Source organism: Toxorhynchites rutilus, chromosome 1 (genome assembly GCF_029784135.1).
Source record: "Toxorhynchites rutilus septentrionalis strain SRP chromosome 1, ASM2978413v1, whole genome shotgun sequence".
In the NCBI taxonomy this organism is placed as follows: domain Eukaryota; kingdom Metazoa; phylum Arthropoda; class Insecta; order Diptera; family Culicidae; genus Toxorhynchites; species Toxorhynchites rutilus.
The window spans coordinates 194,211,393-194,232,477 of NC_073744.1; the positions used below are offsets into that span (position 1 = coordinate 194,211,393).

A 21,085-nucleotide genomic window follows, 5' to 3' on the forward strand; every position below is an offset into this window, starting at 1 on the left:
ATTATCAAAAATCGCTAAAAAAAGTGGCAAACTATTGTAGTTGAATCGCTTTAAAGATTGATTTATATCCACTGAAACTACAATTCAGCAAATTCTTAATAAATAGTGGCTTTGTCTCGTATATTTTGCTCCCATCTTCGAAGGGTATGCCCATGTGACGCTCACAATTCACTAACACTAAAAGAAGCCGTTCGCCGCGGCTTACCTGCAACTGCCGCCTGTAGTCATAAAATAGCCGACGCTCACCCCGATCAGTGCGCAATTTTCTTTCTCTTCGGGTTCATTGTTGGAGCAAGACGCGACGCACGCTTCACTCCCGTTTTTCCTAATAAAAAGTGATTAAAAGTCTCTTGTTAAAAAGAATAGAAGCCGTTTTTCCGAAGTGCGTTGAACTTCGCAAAGTACAAGTGTGGTTTTAATATACTGCGACAACCGGCTCGCTGCGTAGAAAATAAGTGAATAAAAAATAAGATAGAAAAAAATGGCCGATAATCAGGATCAGGAGATGAACGGTTCTAGCCAAGATCTAGATCTGAATGGCGAATCGAAGCAGGATAGCAATTCTGCGAACGGAAACGGCGACTCCCCTGCAGTGCGTGATGACGACAGGTAAGTGGATTGTGGTTCCAGGAATAGCGAAATAAAATGACCAAATGCCACGTCTGTATGTTGCCATAGAGATTCAGAGGATAAAGCCTTCTTGGTAATGTGGAAGATACGCTAGAAAGTCGGTTTTTTCTCTTTCCAATATGGCTCCGCAAGCGCGTTTTTTTTTTGGTTACGAGTTCCTTTTTTGTCGGTTCCTTCACAAGCGTAATAAAACTTTGCTTCGAATGCGATAAAGCAAGCCAAAGAAAAGTAAGTAGCAAATTTTGTATCCGGGACACAAGCGCGTGCATATTTTAGTCAGTCAAAATGGCGGCCCTCTAGCCGCGGCTTTGCCGCTTTCATTTCGTCGTTCACGCAAAGCAAGCGGTGCTGCTTGCTGGCGAACGTCGTGCAATGTCCCGGTTCACCATCACTACAGTCACGAAGCATTTACGTACGTATAAAATCGCGAATTTTTCCTCAAGTGTGTGTGAGATAATTTAATACGAGCGAGAGAAAAAAAAAGTACGCATTAAGACGAATCGGAGAAGGTAGAAAATGCCGGCATCAGCGTTATCGATTTGCATCTAGTGGTGACAAGAGATATTGGTATTTCTTCCATGGCTTACTATATAATTGTCGATCGTGTAACGTGTGTAAAATGGACAGGATTGATCCGACATCGCCTTCTGCCAGTGTGTTTGTTTGCTGTCTATCAAATGTATTGCCGAAGAAGGAGAGATATACGATGAATTTCAACATATTAAGATTTTAAGATTTAATTTGTAGTAGGACCAGATTGGTTTGAAATGTATTTTTAATATGTAGGATTCTAGGAGTTTAACGATTTAAATATAAAATGTATTCCAGTTTTGGTATTCGAAAATATTTAAATATATACGCTATAAGATTAATACTTATGTAGACATTTTGTGAAATCGTTGTTGGTTCCAAGTAACGTCAATCAATGCTAACAAGTAGCTTCACCACTGGGCAGATCTCTCGAGAGCTTCACAAAGATTCAAACAAAACAAAAAAAGCACGCCAAACACAGATTATCGAGAGAAGAAGAAGATAAGAGCAATACGCAGCAAAACTTTTTTTGCTAGGAAATGACCCTCCTGTTGCGTCTAGAGCGAACGACTAACCTTGTTCCTCTCCGGCAGGTTGTTGAGATTGACAGAGACCCTGTGAGCCTCTGTGAGACAAGAGTGGACAGCTGAGAGAAACAAGACGTGTGGGATTCTGCACCAGGATGTGCGAGAGACTCAAGAGAAGATGGTATTTATTATACTATAAAATCAAAAACAAAACTGTTTACGACATAACATCAATTGGAAAACAAACCCAAAAACATTAAAGAGTCTCCTTCAGAGAGAAAATCGTATTCGTTACGATATAATAGAGTATTTACATGTTATTATTTTATCCTTTTCCCCCATTATTATTTTAATTTTTCGTTTTTTTCCTGTTTTTGTTTTCTGAACCCCTCTCTTCAGATAAGCTTAAAGAAGGTTTTGATGTTACTTTTTCCGACTCTGCTAAGAAGAACTTGTTGATTGTTGTTTTTGGCGATATATACATACAAGTAGCTTTAAATTCTAGAACTAAAAGAAATAAAGAGCGTACCTTTAACTGTAACGATTTTCCAAATTGCATTGTAAAGAAATAAATTATAATGATAACCAATAAATGAGTGATTGTATTTTCTTTGCGATGGACGTTTGCATAATGATAAAAAAATGTTAGCGATATTGAATTCATATTAATAAACTTTAACTTTTTTCTAGAGTAGTTTATTGAGAGCGTAAGCACTTGCACGGATCGATTCTAATTCGTAAATTTTCGTCACATTCCAGAAAATTATTCGTTGGTGGACTTAGTTGGGAAACATCAGACAGTAATATACATTTTCTTTTTTCTATTATGCTACAATTTATACATTTTTTTAGTTGTACCTTCACACAGTCATCATTTGAAGTTTTTCTGTTCGTTGTGTTTTTTTTTCGTTTTCTTATTTCCTACCTGAAGAACACTTCTCCGTTCTCCCTCTTTCCATTCTCATTTCTTTAATATGCAATTCTGAGACATATGACAAACACAACTAATGCATATCTTCTTGCGTCTCACGTACGTGCAGAGGAACTCAAGGAACACTTCGGCCAGTATGGTGAAATCGAGAGCATCAATGTCAAAACCGATCCCAACACCGGGCGCTCCCGAGGATTCGCGTTCATCGTGTACAAGAGTGCCGAATCCATTGACAAAGTGGTCGCCGCTGGCGATCATGTCATCAACAACAAAAAGGTCGACCCGAAGAAGGCCAAAGCGCGCCACGGCAAAATCTTTGTCGGTGGGTTGACAACCGAGATTAGCGACGAGGAGATCAAGACCTTTTTCGGACAGTTTGGAAATGTAAGTAAATGTAGCTATACAGCCATTCCGGTTCCCGGAATAAATCGCCACAGAAAACGACTGCAACAGAAACCACCGCTTATAAAATGTGTAGTAGGCTATAAATATTGTGGCGCGGTATTGTATTTCAAAACAAGAATTAACCGGGCAAACGTATCGCCCCAGGCAAACGTAACGCCCCGGGCAGACGTATACCGTCCGACGCTCGCTAGAGCTCGGTCGGACATTGCTAAAGGATCGTATCCTATGTTTCAAACTAACCGGGCAATCAGTGGATCCCAGGTTTGCGTGCGAGACACCGCCGCTTCCGACGGCGGGTCGGCGGTGGACTCGGATTGCGTCATCTTGGCGGCATGGGCCGCCTCGATTCCTTATCCTCGCCAAATGGGGACTTCGTCCCCATTACATTGTCCTCAGAATAAATTTCGAAAAACGAGAACAAGAGAATAAATTTATAATAGAAATGTGAGGCACATGATGTTTTTCCCGCGCCAAATATTTCTAGCCTACTACACTTTTTCTAAGCGGTTGTTTCTGTTGCAGTTGTTTACTGTGGCGATTTATTCCGGTCACCAGCCATTCCATGTCAAACCGATATTGTGGTTCTGAGATTTTCGTCAAAAATAGTTATTTTGTTCTTTAGCGCAAAGCAATAGACCCGTATTTTTTTTTTTTCGTTAGGGTAGCCATTTCCATTTTAGGGTGGTCCAAAAAATACTTTTTCCTAAAATTACTTTTTTCAAGAATTCATAACTTTTGAACCACTGAAACGATTTAGATAACCGACATATCAAATTCAAGGCTATGAGCTAGCATTTCATTAAGAATTGTTGCACATGCAGAACTAATTCAATTAATAATTACAGAAACAAAAATCCTAATTCTTCGCAAAAGTAATGTTTTTTTTAAAGAAAACTAGAGTCAGGGAAAACTACCTATCATCGCTATGGTATTTATTATGGTAATACGAGTGAGTTTTTTTTATTAGTTTCGAAAACATATCTTATTTTGAAAAACTCTAATATGATTTTGAAACATCAGAAATCTTTTTTTTGTTGTCGATTTTGGTACTTGATTCCATGCAAAACATTGTTCATTTGTTGAAAAATTTAGTTTGAAAATAGTGGGGCTGATCACGAACGTTACTTCACGGTGAAAACGGAATGAAACGCATACAAATTGCTCCCAATTACCGTTTTCACCGTGAAGTGACTTTCGTGATCAGGCCCAGTGTGTTCCATTGATGCTTGCTTCTTAGCATTTTGCTAAGGAATATGCGGTCAAAATAATGAGATTTTTATGCTGTTGATCGGCTGTTTTGATGCAAACACAGTTTAGACGCATACATTACTATCTTCTTGATGTTGTGTTTCGACCAATTTATACGATTTTATAGAAACATGTATTTTGTATGACCATAATTGGTACAATTTTACATCTAAGTGCCAATTATCGCAATATCGAAAGCTGCCTGCCAAATCAACATTTCGCAACATATTCCAAATGAAAAATCGAGATAACTATTTTTATTGGCACTTAAAATCATACGTCTCGTCTCGTATTCCGAAAAAAAATCCCAGAGTGTCGATTTTTGACAATAAAAATTATTTCAAGATGACACTAGATCTCGACGTTTCATGCAATTTTAAGACATTTGGCATCTACATTTTTTTTCGAAATCCCGATTTTCTTTACTCCCCTGGGTGATTTTTCGATTTTCAAAAAACTTAAACTTTGACTGCCTTGCGCCACCTTTCCCTTGACTCCGATTGAGCTGATATTTGGCATAGGGTGCTTTTTCGAAATGGTGAACAATTGTATAGGGTAATTTTGAAATTTTAGGGACGATTTTTTCTCATACATTCCATTGGCACCCTAAGGAATACACTTATTACGAAACTCCAGGAACACTATTACCATAATGGGTACATGGAAGTGGCATTTTCAAACATTTTTTTTTATACAATTTAGTCAATCATCGGAATATCAGTGAGAATCTTCAAAAACAGAGTTCAAACTGCCAGAAAAAGTATACTTTTGTATATTTTTGAACTAAAATAGGGTATTTTTTCGCCAATTGGTGCATGTCGGTGACATACGTCCTCCATAATTGGTACACTTACCCTGAATCATAAATTTCTATTTGATGTGTCGATCATCACAGGGTGGAAACTTAACCGGGAAAACCAGAAAATAGCAAGGATTTTTTTTCCATCAGGAAAAATCGGGAAATAACCAGGAGTTTTCATTCAAAACCGGGAAAAATCAGATGGCATATATGTTCGTTCGGTTGTAAACCAAAATGAACAGCAGCATCATTGTTGACAATGAATTCATCTTGTTTTGCAAACCTATAGAAAGTTTGCATTTATATTGAAAACCAGGATTTTTATAAATCTACCAGGAAAACCAGGGAATTTAAAAGACAAATCATAGCGCCCTCTAGTCCAAAGTCATGAAAACAATAAAAAACGACTGCAATTAATGATTACCAAAATAAAATCTATTTTTTTCGTTAGCTCGATATTTTTTAATAAAAGACTAACTCTGACTTCAATTCAATATGTCGATCATCTAAATCAGTTCACTGGTTCAAAAGTTATGAATTTTTGAAAAAAGTAATTTTTTTGAAAAAGTGGAAAAAATTGATTTTTCGGACCACCCTAAAGTGGAAATAGTCACCTTAATGAAAAAATAAAAAAAACCGGTCTAATATTTTGCGACAAAGAACAAAACTACCACTTTTCATGGAAATCTGAGAACCATTGTATCAGTGTGGAATGGAATGGCTGTACAAATGAAGATTTTTTTTTCAGTTCATAAATGATGATACCACATTATTCAGTTCTGCTTATGAGAATTTATGATTAAAACATCTTACCAAAGCACACTTTTCTGACCAACTCATACACAACTTAGAGACCACATTTGGCATTAAAACCATACTAATTTGTGTCCTTTCGCGTAGATTGTTGACGTGGAAATGCCGTTCGACAAGCAGAAGAACCAACGGAAGGGATTCTGTTTCATCACCTTCGACTCGGAGCAGGTGGTGAACGAGCTGCTGAAGACCCCCAAGCAGACCATTTCCGGCAAGGAAGTGGACGTGAAGAAGGCGACACCAAAGCCCGATAACATGCAGATGGGTGGCCCAATGGGCGGACGAGGCGGTATGCGTGGCCCACCACCACGCGGAATGCGAGGGGGACGTGGAGGCCCAGGAGGACCAAAAAGTAATTGAAAAATTTGCGCCGTAAAACACCTCGAAAAATGCTCTTACCGGTCAATCTTTTCTTCTGTTCACAGGCTACGGACAAGGCTGGGGCGGACAGGGATACGGCGGAGGATACGGCCAGGGCGGATACGGTGCATACGGTGACTATTATGGCGGTTGGGGATGGGACTACAACGGTTATGATTACTCTCACTACGGTAAATTCAACAACCATTCACAGAAACACCATCATTAGAGACTTTTCCTCTCTATTTATCTCACTATTTTTTTATTCGATTTGATTGCAAACAAAAAAAAAATTACTTGTTCTTTATATTTCCGAATGGAGGTGTGTTAACGTTTGAAATTTGATAAATCAGAAGTACACAATAGTTACGTTGTTTTCGAAAGTAAACAAAAAGCACGAATTTAACGCAAAACGCATGAGTAAAGTCAACAGAAGCACCTCACAAAAGGCGATACTATAACTTGTTATAATCGGACGAAAGAGAAGAGAGAGAGAGAAAGATACCTCAGAATCAAAAGCAAACCAATCAAAGTTGAATAGTAGTTACCGTATTTTATCCTAGTAATTCACGACCGCACGCAATAAACAAAAAATAGTGTGTTGATAAGACGGTTTTATATTAAACGTTTCCTTGAAGAGCAGTCGCTTTGCCTTCGAAGTCGTTTTTTTCGTTCTCTTTGCCAATGAGAGTTTAGTAGTTTCAAAAGGAACAGCGCGCGCGTTTTCAAGTCCTCTGACATAACAGAAGCTGCATTTGTACTAAATAAGTAGTAGTAACGTTCGAAGTTTGTTTTACAAAAAATGCCCGGTCAATTTGCTAGCAATATTTAGTATTTTCGCTTTGAAATTATCTGCCACAAATAGAATTTTTTTCTTCTCACTTATCGAAATTAAAGAAAGTTTGGATTTTGGATTCCTTCATTGTGAGACGCGCGACGCCTCCTTCGCAATAAACTTTTCCTTTTTTTCCTTGATAAGCAAAAAAGTAATATACCTCAAGTGCAAATATTTGTTTTTAAAATCGATAGCACTACAGTAAATCGAAAAACAAGGTTTAACGGTTCGCTTTTTGGTCAACTGTTTCTTACATTAAGAAAAAGAGTTGTTAATGTTAATGGTTGTTGTTTTTTCTGCCTTTTTCACACATTAAAATTTTAGTCCTGGGGAATTTTCTTTTCTGAACGATTGTGAACAGAAGGAATGTGAAATTTAACATATAGACACACAACTCCGCGAGTTCCCGGAGCAGAAAACGGTACAAAATTGACACGGAAAAGATAAGATAATGATGATGGAAGAAGGGAGAAAAAACCGATTGATCGATGTGCGTGAAATCGTTTTGAATCTGTTTTCGATTTTACTATTTTTTTTTTTGAAAAGAGTGGCGCGAATATTTCTTTTGTATTTTTTTTTATTCGTGCCTCATCCAGTTTCAGTGGATGGACAACTGTAACTGCATACATATATATATTTATATATATATTGCCTGTGATACGAAATCATATATATAAAGAATGTGGAAATGGAGTTTTTAACTGTTTCCAAGAGTCCAAGAACCTGTGGGAGAGAAGGCTTGTTTAATTTTAAGAAGTTCGCTAGCAAAATAAGACTGTTGAGGGTTGATGAGAGAAGAAAAAGAAAGCACAAAAGCAGCTTTTCTCTTTTCTGTGTTCTCCCAACAAACGCGATTCCTTCACAGAAGAACGTCAGAACGAAAAAAAAAACCCTGAAGGAACACAAATTCCAAAGACAAGTTGTGTTTTGTGGCAAGACTTATGCATTTTGGAATATTAATTTGACCACAGTTGATGATGAGCAGTAGTAAGGAACAGTCAGGAAATTACGGAACAAATCAACTTTTGTTTGCTAAACTGATACAAAATCTTAAACGCGCACTCATGTTTCTCCATTCGTAAAACTGACAACGAGTTCGAAGCTTTGTGGGTTGAAAAGAGCAAAAGTGTGTTTTTTTTCGTACAACCACGGAACACGCAATTTGCTCCTTTCGGCACACTTTGCTTTTCTCGTGTGAGAGATTGAACTAGTTTTTGCATGCATGCTAGCTATTTTGTTTTTATATTTATTGGTTTCGAACGACAAATGTGTTATCAGTTAGCAACCTTTTGTTTAATTCTCAACTAGAGCAGATTTCTTTTTTTGTGATGTCCTGTTTTCCCTCTCTTGTTACCACCACCACCGACACGTTTTGGATTTAGTCTTTTTTTCTGGTGCATTACAATTTTTTGTTTGTTCATAAGTGCTTTTTTCCCAGTTTTGTGGGGTTTTCGTAAAATGGTTATGTCCTCGTTCGATTGACTTTGTAGCATCCGGTACATTTGTGCACACAACCACGACCGCGTTTGACTTCTCTCTCGTCGTATCCCAAGCATTGAAAGTGTTTCATTTTTTCTTAAATATTCTCCTAAAGAAACGGAAATTAATAAATTTTTAATACACATATTATTAGGCTATAAAGGAAAATAATTTTTGATGAACTACGATTAATATTTTCACGAGTTGATATACATTTTTATTCTTAACTTTAAGATTTTGTTCCTGCTTTTTCATTGGTAATGGTGTTTTCTTTCTAGTTTTAGACGACGATAGCTTTTAGTGTTGAAGGCCAAGACCTGTTCGTAACCTTTTGGTAGATTTAAACTCATTTTTAATACATAGATTTTTAGATAAAAACACTGACAATCTTGGGAAAAAGCGAGAGTGTGACGATTCTCGGGTGGAAACAGTGGAAACAGAGGGGGGAAATATGGCAAGAAGAGCAGGTGCCTTATGCAAATTGGTGTAAAAATAATTTGTGAAATTCTGATTAATCAACACACACACAAGAGCATGAGTGAAACTATATCAGACTGTCAAAAATATGGTGTTTGAATGGAAGCCGAGCAACAAACAAGTGTGTCCAATGACAATGGCTTAAATAACAACTTTAAGAAGAAAGAAAATAAATGAAATCAGAAAAAAAATCTGTAAACAAAACCAAACAATGTGTTTCTCGTGTAAGAAGACCCCATCGAACTCTGCTTTTCCTCTGTTTCCACCCAAGACCGAATATGTGTGTATTGTTATGACCAGCGAATGTGTGACATGTGAAGAATCTCATGCCAGCTTGTCTTAGGAGTTGCCAGCGCCATCTCTGATTGCAGTGAAACATTGTGGGTTTAAATACATTGGCCACTTATACAACTTAGCATACATGAAATCTTTAAAAGAAAATTTAGACGATCCTTGGAAAACGGTTCCAGGTTTTCTTAAAATTTAACGAAACTATAAGACTTACAAAATTTTGGAAAGAAATGAAATGTAAGAAAAAGCACACTAAAAATATTATGGAAATTAACACTGGTTTTTTTTTCGAAAACGTATTATTCCAATTCTAAAATCTTAACACAAAATTGGGATTACCTTTTTTTATAAAAAAAATGTCAAATTAAAATTAATGAAAATTGAAAAGTTAGAAAATTCTAAATAAAAAGTATACAAAAACAAAACTATAAAAAACTAAGAAAAACGACAAAAAAGTTAAAAAAAATGTGATTTGAAAAAGTGGAAAATTTAAATGATTCTGAAATTCTGAAAATAAAAACATCAAGAAGGAGAAATAGAAATAGTTTGGAAAATAAGAATTTTTAAATTTACTATTAAGGAAGTTTAAAAAAATATGAATTAACGCTAGATTACCCGAGCAAGTCATTTTGACTGCTTTTCAATTTCAATTAGAAAAATAATGGTGATACATTAGGTCTTTAAAAAAAAAAAGCATTAGGTTTACAAAACTTTTAAAGAAATTGTGTCATAATTATTTTGCTAATAGAAAAGCAGTCAAAATGACTTGCTTGGACAATCCTAGTGTTAAAGAATAGGAAAATAGAAAAAAAAAATCAAATACAATTACTGAAAAATAAATCCAAAAAAAATTGAAATTAGAAAAAAATGTGAATTCAGAGAACTGAAAATTAACTCTATTTTGGGAATTAAAGTGTTAAAACACAATAAAAAATCAAAATACAGAAGCTCAAAATAAAAAAAAAAAACAATAGAAAATCAGAAATCACAAAAACAAATTTTAAAAAAAGATGATTTAAAAAAATTATCATAAAATAAAAAGAAAAAAAATTCTAACTTTCTGATTTTTTTATGGTTTGATTTATTAATCTTCTGAATTTTTAATGTTCTGAAAAATTAAAAATTTCAAAAATTAAAAATTGAAAAAAAAACAATTTAAAAAAAAACTAATATAAAACAAATTAGGAAAATTTAAAAATTAAAAAAAAACATTAAAAACAAAAAAATCATAAAATGGAAATTTAAAAAAAAAATCATTCATTGAGTTTTTAATTTCCGAATTGATAACTCAAAACATTAAAACATCGGAAGATTGAGAAATCGAGACATGGAAGGTTTGGAAAATTAGAAGTTTAAAAAAATTAAAATTAAAATTTCCAAGAGTTGCGAATTTAAATTTCAACTTCACAGACCAACAGCCCTATTCTGTATTCCGACGTATTTCCATTTCGTTTAAGTCCCCTTCTCCGCATTCCCTATTTCCATCGTTTTGTTCATTTAATGTTCGAAAAGAAACAGATCGAACGAAATGCAAATACAACTCGAACGGAATACAGAATGGAATTTTATCAAGTCGTTCGGAATATTTCGAATCAATCGAAATACAGAATAGGGGTGCATTTCAAAGAGTTATGAGATTATAAAAAAATGAAAATTGTAAAAAATTAAATATTGATGAATTGAAAATACTATTTTTTTAAGGAAATTAAAATATTCAAAATTCTAAAATTTTAAAACTCAATTGAAATTCAATTAAAAACAAAAAAATAATCATTCATTGAATTTACAATTTTGAAATTGAAAATTTAAAACATCAAAAATTCAGAAGATTGAAAAATTGAGACGAATAGTTCGGAAAATTAGAAATTCAAAATATTGAAATTTTAAAAAGCTACGAATTCAGATTTCAATTTCACAAACAAATTTAAACATTAAAATTACAAAGAGTTGTGAGATTATTGAACAAATAAAAATTGAAAAAACTTAAAATTGATAAATTCAAAATATCTAAAAAAAAATTTAAAAAATCTTAGATTTTCAAAACTCTGGAAATTCAAAACTCTGGAAACTCAAAACTCAATTGAAATTCGGTTATAAATTTAAAAAAAAAATTAAAAAAAATTGGTAAATTTTTTCCTGAATTTCTAAATTCAAAAGGTTCAATTTCATAAAATTAGAAATGGAATTGAAAATTACAATTGAAAACAAAAAATAATTTAACATTACAAAAAGGCTACATGGCTACAAATAACAAATTTCGAAGAAAAAAAAGATCAGGGAAATTTCAAAATAATTAAAATAATTTTTTTATTTCATATTTTTCTGAGTTTTGTATTTATTTTAATTTTCAAAATTTGTATTTTTTTCACTATAAATTTTTAAAATTGTTCAGAAAATTGGTCTAAATTTAATTTTTTTTGAATTTTCCATTTTTTTAATTTCCGGTGTTTTCAATTTTCCTTTACAAAAAAAAAAGAAAAAAAACTCATTCGAGAAAAATACTCAAAAAAAATGAACATTAAAATAAAAAAAAAAACTCAGAACTGTTTTCCTGCAAAAGTGCTCATCTTCCGATGTATGGATGACTTGTTGGTTATTGTGTAGGCTATTCGTATATTTTTCAGGAATTGAAAAAAAAGTTTTGAGCAGAATGAATTTTAATTTTCAAAATAGCTTTTCTTCGATGTGTTGTTTTTAATTCGTTTGATATTTTTGATGAAAATTCTATTAATTTTATGATATGAATTTTAATTTTGAACGAAAAATTTTTAAGCCTTATAGTTTATGGGTTGCGATTTTTGTAGATTTAATTTTTTTCCTAACCTTTTTCACAACAAATTCTGACTCGAAACTAAAAAAATTAAAAATTAAAAAAAAGTGAAATTTAAGAAATTTTCACAAAAAAAACAACATGAATTTTTCAAAAATTACGCTGGAAAAAAAATAAAACGCGAAAAAGTTGTTAGAAAAATTATTTCTCTGTCTGATGTATCTTTTTTTTCAAAATTAAAAAAACGTTTTTGATAAAACTGATTTTCTTTTTTCAGCGTAATTTTTGTTTTTATATATTTGATATTTAGAATTGAACTTTCAATAATTTGCAGCATTTTCTTTTCTTGTCCGAATTTTTAGATCTCATAGTTTTTGATTTAAATTTTTCGGTTTTTTTTCATTTTTACAAAAATTTTGTTTCAAAGATCTAAAAAATAGTGGTCAAACAGTGGGTTGTTTATTTATTTTATATCAAAATAAGTAAAAAAATCAGTGTATTATTTTTTTTAAATTTTGGTTGATAATTCTTGAACAAAAACAATTTCTGATTCCAAGAATTATTCTTTGACCCAAATTTTGAGAATGTTATAGTTTTTGATTTCGATAGTTTTGCATTTTTTAGTTGGTTTTTTTTTTTTTTTTTAAATCCAAACAAACAAATCAAAATCAAACTCAAAAACTAGACGACCTAAAAAATGTTGGTCAAAGAATGAAATGTACGAAATGGATGACCTTTTTATCACTCGAGGAACATCAGAATGAATTGAAAAAAATGTACTAGAATAAGAAAACATGAAAAAACTTTTAATGGATAAACTATTTTCCTGTAGAAGTGCTCCTCTTCTGATGTATGAGGAATTTGTTGGCTATTGTATGTGCTATTCATATATTTTTTTTACGATCAAAATTTTTTTGAGAAAAATGAATTTTAATCTTTAAAATATGTATTTTGTATTTTTAATGACATTGACCTCCTACATTTTATTGTATGACTAATTTTTGTGAATCAGTTTTTGTGATAGCAATATTTGTAAAAACCAGGCCCTTTTCAACAAATCATCAAATTTTTTTTTTAGATTTCATAAAAAATGCAAAATCCACCAACAAAATTTCACTGCAATCTGAGATGGTGTTGCCAACTCTTAAAACGAATGGGCATGGAATTCGTCATTATCGTACATACGTACTCCCCCGTTTCTCACAAAAAGACGAGATTCTTGTGTTCGAGTGACGTGAATTGTCTCGTGCTTTGTGTTTAAAAGTCTTGTCAACTCATTCAATTCGCCCATTCGCCTTGAGTGTTTTTTTTAGATTATCTGTTTATTTTATCCTAGCTAAACGTTCCCTGTTGGCATGATTTTAATTTGTAGATACGTGTGCAACAGTCCCTTTATTAACGTAATAAGATTTGCCTCATATTAGTTTAGTTGTTTTGCGACTGTTTTTTAGAGCAAACATCATTTGAGTTCGTTTCTCACTGCTTCCTAATATAGCTGTCGGAGTTGTTTTAGAAACCCATCGTTTTCTTATCGCGCATAGTAAACACAACCAATTTTCACATCTCACACAATCTCATGTTGATCAAAAAATGATGGTTAAAAGAGATAAACCAACATGAACTTTTTCGCTTCCTCCAATTACTCTTACCACAGACGACTATTACGGAGGTGGTTACAACGATGGCTATGGAATGAACGGCGGTCGACCTGGTGGTCCTCGCGGGGGTAAAGGTAGTTTGGACAAAAACACTCAATTTGCTTTCTAGCTCCTCCTGTTTGAGATTTTTTTTGCGTCTGTCAATAATTAAGCCTCCATTAATCAGTGCGTTAACATTCGAGCACTCCGGTTCGGTTTTGTTACCTAATGTGTTGTTTTAATTCGTGTTTCTGACTACATAATAGGCGTCAATACTAACTATAAATAGAAGGCAATATTTTACATTTTTTTTTGCCAAGGTTGTAACAGCAATCAAAGTGGTTGTAACATGGCGTTGATGTTTTGGCCCTCCATCAATAATTCGCAAAGCTTAGTCAATATAAGGAATAAATCAACATCAAATTCATAGCTCTGGTAGACCTAAATTACCTTTCGGTTGAACAAAATCGTCAAATGAACATCTCAAGAATATGAATCCTGTCTCCCTTCTGTTCTCGTCGATTCATCTGATAATGTATTCTAATATATGCGTATTTGTTCGTTTTTCTCTCTCTCCGAATCATTCAATCACCATTTCTAGGCGCAGGCGGTGGTTACCAAGGTGGTAAGCAGCGAGGAGGTGGCGGAGGCGGCGGTGGCGGTCGTCAGCCAAGGCATACGCCGTACTAAGAGAGTCCCACGGACACACACACATACAATGCGTTGTCCAGTCGTCCCCCCACACTTTTAATTACTATAGACTAGTAGTTTAGCTCCATAACCACCCAACAAACACACACACGTTGGAAAAAAAAGAAGAAAATCACTAGCGATAAGTCCTGTAATGATTCCTACTTGAGACCCAAGAAGAATTAGAAGAAGACCTGAGTGTGAACGAAAATGAAGAACAGTGCTTTTGAGAATGAAGGAACAAAATACAAAACCCAACAAAAAAAAGCGACGAAGCGTTTCCGAGTCTACAGTTTGAACCTCTCCAGAAGAGACATGTCATGAGGAAGCCACACTTTCAAAGACACTAGAGTTATTGGTTTCACTTGCTTATTGTGAGACGAAGTCAATCAACGAAAAATAGGAAGGATTATGCATCCATCCGGGTCACATCATTGATGCTTGTCGCGCCTTACAGAACAACAACAAACACTTGCGAAGAGGGGTCATCGATTCAAATTCACATTACTATATTATGATTGCTCTGAACATGATGAAACACAACAGAGGATTTGTATATTTTGTAAGACATTAGACATTAATTTTTTGCGTTCAGTTTCACGATTAAATAGAATTAACAGATACTGATGATGCTGCTCTGCTCCCCTTATACAACAATATTCAACATATGAGAGGATTACGCGAATGATGATTCGATTGGCACGATTCACCCTCTTGAAGAAACTCACATTAAAAAAAAGCATATTCAAATGCAGTATTACATTTTACTGTACCTCATGTTTCAATATGATATAAACAAAAGCGAATAAAGTACATTTTAAACATGATGAATCGTTGCGTGTTTTTTCCAATGCATTCTCTTAGTTTAGTTTGTTTTCTGTTTGTGAACAAGTCCGATTCGATGATGTGACTCCTATTTGGGTGTTTGAATATATGTAACTTTTTCTGGAATACTTTAAATCAATATCCACTCGTCACTGGGTCTCGCTTGTCGGAATTAGGATTTTTATGAATAGGAGGGAAGCAGGAAAACATGACTGACTGACAAATTTAATTAGTAATCATTTTCGTAGTGTTTTCTTTCGACGAGGCATTTATTACCGTTCATAACGAATACAAAATATAATTTTTCAGTCCCAGCTGATAGTAAAATGTGTGAAGGAACAAAAAAACGAGTAGTTTGTATTGATTTATTTATATTACGCCTAGAGAATAAGTGAATGGACTATTTACATATTTTATGTAGATTGGAGCTCCAAAATCTGTACTGTATCAGATTTTCAACAAAATAAATGAAACAAGTAGCTGGTCAAACATTGATGTTTTTTTTACTTATTTTGCTCGCTTACAAAATAATATTTTTTTGGATTTCCTAACACGCATTGCATTTCTGATTATATCTGATTTTTGTATTGCGGAAAAATGAGAGAAATGAGGTAAATAATGTTAGTTTGTCCGATTTTTGGGTGTGTTCACGCAACTAATAAATGCAAATCGATTTTTCTTCATGAAAATCACATGTAATCAAGTTTGGGTTTACGGAAAAGACTCTCTAGTCTCTAGTTGCTAAAATTACCTCAAAACGTTCAGATTATTATCATTTTTATGTTTTTTAACTATTTTTTTCAAAGAGAAATTATGATTATGGTTTGTCCACATCTGATCACGGGTTTGTTCTGTTTTAGAAATCATCATTTTTGAATGAAGAAATTCGAATTTTCAAGTAGATGTTGAATTTCTCATGCCTCATGTTCTCATGTTCCCTTTTTTCTTGTCAGTGCCAGAGCTAGCTCTTGATAATCCGTCGATTCCAGCAATTGGGCATTTTCAAGATCAGCTTGAAGGTGATTGCAGCAACCTCCCCCCCATGATAGCTGCTGGCGTCCTCGCCGAACGTAACTGAACGCGTTCGATGTGTAGGTGCACATGGTGCGCACCCACACAACGATGAGAAATGGTATTCGAACTTATTGAACACCCTGTATATAAAAAGTCCGGAGCAGCCCCATACTTCTTCGGGTAAAAAGCTGCGGATCTGTGACTTAGCCGTCTCAATAGTTTTAAATAGGTTTAAGGATCGTTTAACATAGAGTCATAAGCGCGAAGCTGGATGGAGCAGCATTTAGGAAGACGGAGGGAAAGGTCAAAGTCAATTTCAGCCGAAATTCCAGTATTTCAAAACGTGATGGTAAGTCGATGTTTCGTGAAGTTATGTCCAGAAAATCAAGGTAAGGGTTGGATTACATGCACATAATATCCAAAACTTCTTAAACCGCGATGAATGCTAGCGTGCTCGAAAGTTGTACAACAAGGTTTTGACGAAGTACGAAGGATGCATATTGATGGATGACGAAACGCAGGTAAAGATGGATTTTGGACAGTTCCCAGACATGAAATTTTATAAGGCCACTGTCAGGGGACATGTCCCCATTGAATTTAAGTTTGTTTTCGCTAATAAATTTGCCAGGAAGTTCTTGATTTGGCGAGGGAATTGCAGCTGTGGACAACAAACGATGGACTCGAAAATGTATAGGGAAGAAGGCCTGCAGAAACGTCTCATTTCGTTCATTAAGGCTCTTGAAAGTTCCAAAGATTTGTCTAGCTGTCACTACAGTCGAAAGATGGTTCAGTGGTACCGTGACAATGGGGTCGATCACATTGAAAAAGGCCTGAATCCTCCCAATTGTCGACAATTTCGTCCAATCGAAAAATATTCGGCCTGATTCTACGCGGCGTGTGAGGTGAGATGACAATTGTCACGTATGTCACGCGATTCCACCAGGCGTATACCGTGAGAAATCTCCCTTGAATGAACTCTCACCGTATTCCCGCTCTCAAATCTACGTGACGATTGTCACATGAATTGGGATTTATTGGTGACAATCGTCGATATGTCTTGAGGTGTCGACAGCGCATGAAAACTTATCAAAAACGGAAAGTAAGCATCGTTTCTGGTCGTAAATAACCCAATAGTAATGGTATTGTATCAACATATTCAATTTATATTTAATTTTCACAATGCGTGTGATGAATTGCAAGCAGTTTGTATTTCTTGTGAAAGCGGTAGTGAGTATGTTATCTCCCAACCGGGCGAATGAACACTCCGGAAATCCTTCCATTATATGAAATCAATTTATTTTTTCTACAATATATCTATTAGGGCAACATGGGGTGAGTTGGACATACTGGGTGATTTGGACCATCCCATTATCTCAAAAAGTACGGCTCAACTTGGATTTTTTATAATGTCATCTCTTTCTATTGTTGAACCGTATGTAACTAACGTAAAAAAACTTAGGTAAAATTCGACAGGTGGAAGGAAATGGTAGCTTGAACACAGCAAGCACTTTTTGATTGTCAAAAAATGTGAATTTTCCAATCGTGGTTTTAAGGTTTTTCCCGCTGATTAAACAAACTTTTCGTGTATTGTGCAGGAAAGTTCTGTTCGCCTACAAAAGAGGAACAATTTGACGCAGCAAAACTGTTAGTTTCATTACAATAAATGAAATTAATTGCATTTTAATTTTTGCATGTTGTGTGGGGTGACATGAACACGTTTTTGTGGGGTGAATTGGTCCTACAGATTTGAGGTTTTTCTTTGGTTTAATTGATTCCAGATGCCGCTGAATTACAAAAAGAGGATGGGTAGACAACGTGAAATTCAGCGGCAAAGAGGATGGCCTGAAAGACCAACGCAGGCCATCATGAACGGATTTTCTTTGATCAAGCATCGAAAGTGTTCGAGAATGCTCGAACAACAGTGAAAAAATCCATGCAGAATTCGAAATGGTCTCAACCCAAATTTTCTGGTCTGGAATCTGGCCAACACTCCTGGTATCGATCCCAGAACACTGTTATTGATTGTAATATTATTCCAAAATACTTTACATAAACAAAGGTATGTTTTTTTCGATGAAACATACACTGGATCACCCCGCATCAAATTTTATTGTCCAAAAATCATCTCTTTTATTTTATGATATATTTGGTAGTTTAAAGCTTGATATAATGATTAAACATTATTGATTGAGAGAAAACAAGTGTAGCTTACTATACAATGTGACATTTTTTCATTTAGACCGTATTGGTTTGGAAATATTAGGCGATTTGCTTAGGTGGTCCAAATTCCCCCCTTTTCCCCTTCATGGGTGTTATGTTTAATCTATCTAGTAGCGAGCCATCAACACCGAACTACATATCCATTCCAGAAGCCGTGTAAACATCGGAGCCGGAGCCGGAGCAACAATTAAACACTGAGTACGCAGGGAGCAGCAGCAATTACGATAAAAACAAACGAAAACGTAAAACTCTGCAGGATGCAAACAACCGTTTCCGTCTGCTGTTGGGCAAACTAAATTCTCAACAAATGGTCTGATCTCTCTGAGCGAAATAAATAAAATTCTGAGATGCCAGATGTTTTTTTCTCCAATTTATGCGATGAAAATCTGAAATATCTGTAAATATGTGCTAGTGTCTGCAAAACTGGCCAGTTTCGTTTATCATTTGAAACCAATAATGTTTTCTCACTATTTTAATCAGCCTACAGCATGAATAAAAGGTTGTGACAAAAGTTAAATGTTTGCAGATTCGCAGACATATGTGCGAATGTGGCATCTCTGATCTGATTTGGCAACCAGCAGATTGAATACCTTGTCACTTGCTATTCATCCTCTCACATACATGAAATGAACCTCTCACGGCATCCGATGCGACTGTAGGAATAGAGTGAGGAGAGTTGCGTGATGGTGATGTGATAATTGTCATCACACCTCACACGCCGCGTAGAATCAGGCCGATTGTGGCGAAGCGAAAATCGAAGAACAGTGCCAACATGACTCGGGATATGCAGACAAATGGCCGCTGAGGTTGACCAAAGAAGTCGGTTCAAACTATGATGAAGAAAAAGGAAAAGAAGAAACATACGAATCATCAAAACTGTTACAACACAGTTTTTTCAATAATTTCCCAATAAAAGCAATAAATTATCTTAGTTTAAATAAAAAAAAATGTATCTTCAACCAAACTTGAGATACAACTGATTTTGTAATTTCGAATTCTAAATGTTTGAAGCCTTATTATCCCTCATACCCCATGCTTCATGTATTGATTTTTGCCGAAGTTACCGCATTTGAAGGGAGTAAATTTATTATGTAGCCAAATTTTCGTGCTCTTCATTAAATCTTAATTAACACAAGGTCCAATTCATGAATGAAGGATCTTATTGACAAATACCTTTTGTTTTTTTTGTGGCTTTGAGCTGGCCCAACAATTTCAGCGACGGAGGGTATTTCTAATTTGATAGACGAGTCAATTGACCGTTCGGATCGATCGGCGACAGGAATTTGGTGAGATTTGCTCGATTGATCACAATTATCTTCTTCTTGTTGGATGGCATTAACGTTCCCAGTGAACTTTCGCCTTCTCAATGTAGGTATTACTTGCGTTATTTTTTAGTAGTATTTAGTTGAGATTTCTATGCCGGATAACACGCCTTGAATGTATTTTGGAGTGACAAGTTTTAGGATACGCGTGAGCACAGTGCAAGTCGGAAGAAATTTCTTTGACGAAAAATCCCCCGGCCAGAACGGGAATCGAACCCAAACCCCCGGCATGATAATGTGTGGCGTTAACCATTTAGCCTCGAGAGCACTTGACTTTATTTATTTTTAAATCAAATAAACCGAAAGGATAAAGAATCTCTAGGCTAGATTATTTGAAAAACGTAGGAAAGCCAGTCATATATAAGGACCTAAGAACAACATTGCTAGACAAATACTATTAGAGGTATTATGTTGGGACTTATCATCGCAATTTTGCCCAACAAACCATGATTTGTTGCCATTTTAAAGGTAGTTTCATAATGCCTTTCTCATGGAGGTCGTGCTCCGTATCGACGAAAAACTCTAGTAATCGATTTTCACAATCTTCTATTGATCCCAATTTCTCATCACTCAGGAGGTTTTGCATCGCGAGAAAAATGTGGTAATCGCTTGGTGCCAGGCCTGGACTATATAATGAATGCATTAAAATTTCTCAATCAAGCTCCCGGAGTTTCTGGCGAGTCACCCCAGACGTGTGTAGTCTTGCGTTGTCTTGATGAAACACAACACCTCTTCTGTTTGCCATTTCTGGCCGTTTCTGGTCAATCGCTAGCTTCCAATAGTTCAGGTGTTGACAGGGAAGATCTGAATTTAGTGTTTGGCCATACACAAACAACTCATAATAAATAATGATTCCCACCAAATACACAGTAGAACCTTCCTGGCCTTTCTGGCTTCATGCTCTGGTTTGGGTATCGTTTGAGCTGCTTTACCACGCTTCGTTTTCGCCCCATACTGTCGTATGTGATCCATTTCTCATCCCCAGTTATCACCCGTTTGAGAAATGGGTCGATTTCATTCTCTTTGGCCAAGGCTTCGCAGATCTATTATATTTTTTGGTGTTGATTAATGTGTCACCAAAACATGGAGCTTCTTTTTCGATCCAGCTTTGTGCAAATGGTTTTAAAACCGTTTTTTGGTCGATCCTCAGCTCCTGGGCGATGCTACAACTACTACATGCCGGTGAACTTCTATTATTTCTGTGATTTTATTGACATTCAAAATAATGGATTTATATAATCTATTCGAAAGTAACATTGGTAGTGTTTATATGCATCTACA

At 35.1% G+C, this 21,085-nt stretch overlaps 1 protein-coding gene and 1 non-coding gene across 5 annotated transcripts; both read left to right on the top strand.

Moving 5' to 3' along the window:
- Positions 1-217: 217 nt before the first annotated feature.
- Positions 218-15,737, top strand: LOC129766073 (RNA-binding protein squid). Of its 4 annotated transcripts, none has more exons than XM_055766528.1 (7): positions 218-609; positions 2,448-2,488; positions 2,729-3,003; positions 5,972-6,236; positions 6,310-6,435; positions 13,751-13,828; positions 14,335-15,737. In XM_055766528.1, exons 1-7 carry the CDS (start codon positions 482-484, stop codon positions 14,421-14,423), a joined length of 1,002 nt encoding a protein of 333 aa, XP_055622503.1. In that variant the 5' UTR covers positions 218-481; the 3' UTR covers positions 14,424-15,737. The 4 variants fall into 4 exon arrangements, with proteins under 4 accessions (XP_055622503.1, XP_055622510.1, XP_055622517.1 ...); XM_055766535.1 differs by having other exon boundaries at positions 6,310-6,378; XM_055766542.1 differs by lacking the exon at positions 13,751-13,828 and having other exon boundaries at positions 220-609.
- On the top strand, positions 5,822-5,905 carry LOC129763869 (small nucleolar RNA snR61/Z1/Z11). Its single transcript, XR_008741053.1, has one exon. It is a non-coding gene; the product is annotated as a small nucleolar RNA snR61/Z1/Z11 (small nucleolar RNA).
- Positions 15,738-21,085: the final 5,348 nt, after the last annotated feature.

Excerpts from the sequence above, each read along its gene's own strand:
- LOC129766073 (XM_055766528.1), top strand. The coding sequence starts at position 482 with ATGGCCGATAATCAGGATCAGGAGATGAACGGTTCTAGCCAAGATCTA. Across the intron at positions 610-2,447 it reads GCAGTGCGTGATGACGACAG|AAAATTATTCGTTGGTGGAC; the intron begins GTAAGTGGATTG and ends GTCACATTCCAG. Across the intron at positions 6,436-13,750 it reads TTATGATTACTCTCACTACG|ACGACTATTACGGAGGTGGT; the intron begins GTAAATTCAACA and ends CTCTTACCACAG.